At 38.9% G+C, this 6,885-nt stretch overlaps 1 protein-coding gene across 1 annotated transcript; it reads right to left on the bottom strand.

The window, feature by feature from the left end:
• Window positions 1-4,091: 4,091 nt before the first annotated feature.
• LOC144553623 (polyphenol oxidase, chloroplastic-like) lies at window positions 4,092-6,400 on the bottom strand. The gene is made up of 3 exons (XM_078301873.1): window positions 5,455-6,400; window positions 5,040-5,372; window positions 4,092-4,888 (listed from the first exon to the last, which is right to left on the bottom strand). Exons 1-3 carry the CDS (start codon window positions 6,364-6,366, stop codon window positions 4,343-4,345), a joined length of 1,791 nt encoding a protein of 596 aa, XP_078157999.1. The 5' UTR covers window positions 6,367-6,400; the 3' UTR covers window positions 4,092-4,342.
• Window positions 6,401-6,885: the final 485 nt, after the last annotated feature.

Below are 6,885 nucleotides of genomic sequence, written 5' to 3'. Positions count from 1 at the left end.
GAACTCTAGATCTTGAAACATAATGAAAAGATAAAAAATATCCTTGTGGCTTTTCTCGTCTTGAGTATTAAAAAAATGTCCCTTGTGTTTCACACCACACTTGATATAGTGAGGCTCTCAACCAAAGCTGAATACCAAGTATCATCACTGACATGGTTCAATATTATATTCAAGAATACCAAGTACCATCCTCAGGAGTCGGGCTATCCAGAAACCCCAACTAGATATCAAAACCAAAAATCAATTTGCAATCCAATAAATTGAAACAGAAACCTATAACTGTATCCATCAGGCCTCTCATGAGAAGAGATGACATTCAATTGACAAGGCCTATTCAACGTAATCAACTTCACATTGTCAAGTTCTTCACCTAGTATAATATGAGTCTGAATTCCCTAAAGTAACCCAACTTTTGGATTTTGGATCGAGACCGTTCGATTTGAATCCGTCACTCGAGATCACATCGGGATTCGTATTCATTGCTCGAGATGTGTGCACTCCACTTCGGATGGATTATCACGGATTCGAATCGGACGGTCTAGATCTAAAACCCAACTTTTAGGTTACTTCACTGGATCCGAACTCGTATAATATACGGATAGCAATTAGAACAAATTAGAAGTTAATCACATTGAATCAACAATAATAAGATACTTATATTATAGAAGTTATCATCAGCTAAATAGACTGGTGGTACATCATAAACGGACTGGTATGCTACAAAAACTGGCAAAACCAAACAGTTTACGTTACGTAAAGGAAAACATAAGGGCACTTCTTAAAAACAAATAGCACTTCATTGAATTAAAATAAGGAAAATAAATCATACCAGTTAAATATAAGATTAGGGGCTTGACTCCTATCTTATTTTAAAAAAAAAAATTAATAAATCATACCAGTTTGCTGGCCATGATAATCATGACAGCGACTACAAAATTAAATGACATGGCCACAACAAGTACAAGTTCATTCATGCAAAACTACTATAAATTTCTAACTCGATACAGTTTCATTATACTGGTGCAAATACCACTTCTAAAAAACAGTCCCAATAAAATTAGAATTTTATACTTAGCTACAGGTCATGGAATGACCTCAAATTGCATACATAGTTATGAAATGACCTGATATGTACTCCAGTATAAAACTTTCTATTTATTGGAATTCGTAAGGATTTTTAAGCAATTATTGAAATCTCAGCCAGCAAAGAAGAAAACTGCATAAAAATAGCGAGTTCGCACAAATCTGACCTTCACAAAACTGTGGATTCCACTGAGTTCTGGACCTTCATAATTTTTGAGAATTTTTTAGCATACAATTCATGACCTAACAATCATTTTCATATAAAGAACCAAACATTCTATTAGTCAATTGACCACAATCAATTTTCAAAGATGGACTGTCAGAAAAGGGTAAAATTGTCAGTCAAATCAGAACCTTGTGTAGAAACTGACGAGTTATGTACATAAAATTGGAAGAAACTCATAGATGCATATGTAAACCTACAGTAAAGACAACAGAAAAAAATTAGTTCTACAAATAATTCAAATGTCTCTTTGGTGTCATAGATGCATGTGCAAATTGCAAATGTCTCTTTGGTGTTATTTGGTAATCAAGTGACATACTGGGTGCAATTTGCACAAAAAAAGTCAAAAATCATACGGTATTGCACTAAACGAATAAAGGAAAAATTAGCCAATAAAGGATTTAAAAATCAGATGTAAAATAATCCATACCACTTCATGAAAGTAAAAAAAAAACAATATCACTGTAATCGTAATCTAAGTGAAGTCCCTTAGTGTATTCCATTTTTAGCATAATCTAACTAAACCAAGAGGAGATGCAACAATAATGTCAGATGTATAAAAATCACTGTACAGTTTCATGGTTCTCCTGAAATGGTAAATATATCAAGTTTTTGTCGTATTCGAACAATTATGTCTTTTTTTTCAAGTTCTCTAGACATGACAGAGTTGAAATGCTCCCTCTATATATGGTCTGATACTAAGAATGCAAAGTTGTTCCCCAAATTGAATCATTGAATCAGTTCAATTGAATGAAAATACTTAGACCCTTGTAGTATATATGAAGAATAAAAGTACCATGATAATGCTTCGATTTCCTTATAATAATAAAGGCTGTTCCCCAAATTCCTTGTACCTCTGTTAAACAAGACAATAACCTATATATATGACTTGTGAGAGTATAATGTATATATACCAAATTCAGAGTTTATTTCATCTACACTCTACCATTTAAATTTTATTTTATTTTAATTCTATACATAAACAAGATATTGTACAATACTGGTAAGGCAAGGTATTGTACCAGTCCAGTACCTATTATTTTCAAAAGCTAACCTCTGAGCTGGCACTCCTATATAAATTTAAATCAACTTTGCAACATGCAACTGGAACCTGAACTAATTGGATATCAGGACAAACCCTTTTAGCCTCATCACCTCTCATGGATCTGAAATTAAAATTTCAAACAAGCTGATACGGGCTATCTCTAGGTAACAGGCCGTATGCTAAAATGGACTTAGGTTGGGCTTGTCCAGCTTGAGGTTGCAGGCCGAGAAATAGAGGTGGTGAAATCGGGAGTTGATCTTGGGTCTCCGAAGTCGGAAAGTGACTTGAGAGACTTGGGATGATCTCAAAAATATTGAACTCCAACATGTACTATTTCCGAGATGTGTGAGTGTGTAAGCATGAATTACTTGTGGTTCTCCCTTTTCTGGTCAAAATGAGGGCTTTATATAATGTGACCTACGTACCGCCTCACTCCTCTCATGGTAAGCCCGTTCGTGGGTTAGTTACAAGATCACGTGGTCATGGTCACATATAACCAGCGGTTATGCGGCGTCGTGACCGGTTATGCCGCAACCGACATCACGATCAGTTATGAATGGTTATTATCCCAGGGGTGACTTCGAGCTTCTTGTCTGGAGATACGGGCTACCTCGGCCTAATTAAGCCAGTCTATTTTGGGCTTTTGTCATAAAGGACTTCAATCATCGGCTTTGCATTGTATCTCGGGTTGGTCTCTCAAAAAGAGGTCCTAATCCCGGCCTTATTCATGACCCAGATTAAAGCTAAAAAGGCTTTGGCGACATGGCTCTATCACAAGCATTATAGATTTTAAGATGATTTTCTCAAAAATAGAATTGTACCAGCAAGAAATGCACCTTAATTTTAACACCAAATTTGCAATCTTCATAACCAACAGCAATCAAACCACCACCTTTCCATGAGTTGTAATGTACCACTGCAGTTGGTACACCCTTCAAATCAGGGTTTTTCCTTTGCTCCACTGAAATTAAATAACCTAGTTGTTTAGAAACCCAAATCAAACTAAAATTGGTCCCAAAATTGAGAAATTTGAGAAGAAAAACCTTGCACATAGAAGCAATCCATGTCGACATGAGCAATTATATGAGGCCCTTGAAAATAGAAAAGCCAACGACTAGTTGTGAGTGGTGGCGACGGGAAGAGAGGGGTGGCGCGGAAAGAGAGGCGGTGGCGCAGGAATCAACGACTCGCTGAGGCGGTGGTTTATTTTTAGAGGAGACGGGTGGCGCGGGAAGAGAGGGGTGGCGCGCGGGAGGAGAGGGTGTTGATTTTGGCGGAGGGGTGGCGCGCATTTCATTTTTGTGAGTAGCCACGTTTTTTTCCTTTTTTTTCAGCGACAGTAATAAAGACAAAAAAAAAAAATTCAGCGACCGGTGGTGGTGCTAGTTGCTGATACAATTGGTTGTTTGATTTTGGGTGAAGTTTTTTTTTTTTTTTTTTTGGAGAAATTGAGTATCAGCGACCGGCATTAGCAACAGTCACTGATGCTCCTTTTTGCTGTAGTGATTGTAGGGTTGTTTTTTTACCGACCGGCATTGTAGGGTGGTTGTCTTACAGTTCCAGTTTCACTGGGTGTACTGATACCAGCAACGTTAGATATAGCTAGTTTGCTGTTGGTTGGCAATTTATCATCTCTTAGCTAAAGTTGTGGTGTTTGCTGTAAATTTCGAAACATTTAAATACCGATCTATTCAATTGTTTATCGACAATATAATTTAAATATACTTGAAAACATACATATTGAATGGAAGATAAATGCAATTTGCTCATATATATTTCATAAAAACAGACACTCAATGGTACAAATCCAGAATAACTGAAATACTAAATGGACTCAACAAGAAAGCAAATTTGGTACAACAAATGAAATGTGAAAACCTAACAATCGATATGAAGGTTCACTTATTCATAACCTCGGTAGACTTGTCGACTAATACATGCACCTCATCAAACTAACTCGAAGTGCTCCATGCGTGGACAGACGCACAAGCTTAGCTAGTCAGGCCCATCTTTATACCGGAGATGGTCACCTTACCCTTGCCAATCCTTGGCACAAGTGTCACCTCGATTGTCTCATTACCATTGATTCCAAGATCATCTATCACCTCAGTGAGACCAAACTGAGTGCTAGTTTCAATGCCCATGCTCATCTTATCGTGCTTGTGCTTGTGTGGTACATGAGTGAAGCTACCAATGAATTCACGACCTGCCGGGGCAACAGTCTCGTGATTGTTAGCATTGACAAACACATCGAACTTGACACGAATATTCCTGTCATATTTTATACCACTGATCTTTAGTACTTCTTCCGTTAACTTCTTTTCCAGATTGCTCCTGTTTGTCTTTGGGCGCTTAACGGTTGCACGTACTGGTGCGTCTAGTACCAAGGGGAATTGTGCTTCCTTCAGGATAGGCCTGGATTCTAGGGACCTTGTTTTTGGCGTAACAGTGACTTGGGGCTTCTTGTCCAACCACTCGACCGGGACGTCTTGATACTTGTACCTCATCTGTCTTTCTGAATCAAGGCAATCAGCTACCTGTCATGATGATATAATTGAAAGTGTCAGTTAAGAATGTTTACAACCAGTAAATTTGGTTACGAATAGTTTCTTTATTTTCAAGCACTGAGAACAGATTAGTTACGAACTTAAAAAATATTATAGTTCATTTTTTGTTGCTAATCTGTACCGTAATTTGCACGAGCTCGGCATTCTCATCATAGAGGTGGAAGGACGCGTTTAGCCAATCAGGGTCACAGATGTCAATATTTCTCCTTCCTAGAGTCTTCCAGATGTTCCACATGCGGTCTACATTCGAATGGTGCGCATAAAAGAGTGGGTCCCGTCCGGCAGAGTACAAGTCTCCCATGTCCTCATGGTTGGGCTGGAGCGGATCACCAACCCAGTCATGAACTGTGTTGTGCGGTGTGCCCTCAATGGAGCCTTGACCTGGCAGTGGTGGGTCACCAGCCTTGTATGGCTTCCCGAAGAACAACTCGGGTGTGGAGCTGTTAGTTCTCATCTGAACAGAGTGTAGGGAAGCTTAATTGTTAGATATTATATATTTAAATAGCGTTAAAAAAAAATTCATCATATATATATACCTGCTTATACATGATTGTGAGATTATGATCCACCATTTGTGATTCGGAGAAATTGTCATGACTAGTGTTGTGCTCATTATCATCCCCAAAATCGAGATCGATCATCTTAGGTGGCATGTGATCTGGGTTCCTGAACACGTTAAACATGGGCAACCTTGGATTTGTGTACATGGTCGGCATCTTCATCCCAGCAGCTGAGTCCCAATTCCAGTATGGCATCGCAAAAGTGGGATCATTAATCAAGCTACCCAAAATCTTCTCAAAATAGTACAGATAGCAACGGTGAAAGGGGAAGAAGAGCCAGGAGCCATGCACCTGGAGCTCTACTGCATTAGGCAACCCTGCTTGTTCGTATGCGCCATCACAGTAAGCACAGTGTATCATGGCCTGTTGCCTGAAGCTGCGGGGATCGTCAGCCGGCAATGCCTTCATGCGTCTGAGGGCTTCACTATACTTGTCAATGTATGCTTTGTCGACCAAATGTGCAGCCGGGCGCACTCTGAGCGGTGTGTCGAGTCCGGGCGGGGTAAATATCTTAGGTGCCTTAGCAGACCCTGGAGGACAACATGATGTGGGAACTGCACCTTCAGGAAGGTGAGCTGAGCCACATTTGTCAATTAGTGGGGTTTCTACAGGATTTGCTTTAGCAACATTTTTTGTGCTTACTGCCGCAGCGGCACCGTATATTCCACCCAGGCCGATCAGAACATCACGACGGTTCAGTGATGAGTCAGAGTCATTCTGGTTATTGGGATTTATAGCACTGCATGAGATGGCCGGATTGCGTTTATGGGTACGGGTTGAGAGAGGGGATCGGGCTTGTGCGGGGAGGAAGGGGCATGAAGGGGAAGCCGGAGATGTTCTTTTGGCAGGGCAAGGTGGTTTAGTGATTAACTGAGAGAGAGAGGCCATGACAGTGTTTGAGTGTGGGATGGATTCCTTTGGGTGATCATAGGTTCATTTATAGATCGAGTTTCGGATGATCTCAAAGCTAGCTAGCTACGTGCATGGCCGATTTGCACGAGTTTCACGTGGGTTCACAGATGTTTCAATTAATTATATATGTCATGAGTATCTTTAATTTTTTTTTCAGATTTGTAAGTCTTTATGCATGTGCAAACAGTTCGGAACTGTAAAAGCTAAAATATATATATATATAGCTGATATATATTTTAACTATTATATATAATTACAAATGTCACGATGAAAAAAAGATATAACTTCTTTCTTATATTCATTTTGTATATTGTCAATTTTTTAAATTTATTTATTCGGTCTTAATTTTATCAAAGAAAATATATATCCGAGTTATTATCCTGTTAGTAGCTTTAATTTTTAATCTAAATTTCAACTGTTTAAAACTATCATCATTGAGGAAACTGAATGGAATCTCACAAAAATTAATCAAGCTTTTGTGTAAAGCTGCATTAT

This window comes from Carex rostrata, chromosome 4 (assembly GCF_964058835.1).
Source record: "Carex rostrata chromosome 4, lpCarRost1.2, whole genome shotgun sequence".
Classification (NCBI taxonomy): Eukaryota; Viridiplantae; Streptophyta; class Magnoliopsida; order Poales; family Cyperaceae; genus Carex; species Carex rostrata.
This window is presented reverse-complemented; position numbering and strand designations above follow the sequence as displayed.

What these genes read in the sequence shown, in the direction of transcription:
- LOC144553623 (XM_078301873.1), bottom strand. Translation starts at nt 6,366, where the DNA reads ATGGCCTCTCTCTCTCAGTTAATCACTAAACCACCTTGCCCTGCCAAA. An exon ending in TCACAATCATGTATAAGCAG is followed by an intron (nt 5,373 to 5,454) that starts GTATATATATAT and finishes CACTCTGTTCAG; the next exon opens with ATGAGAACTAACAGCTCCAC. An exon ending in CCGAGCTCGTGCAAATTACG is followed by an intron (nt 4,889 to 5,039) that starts GTACAGATTAGC and finishes TCATCATGACAG; the next exon opens with GTAGCTGATTGCCTTGATTC.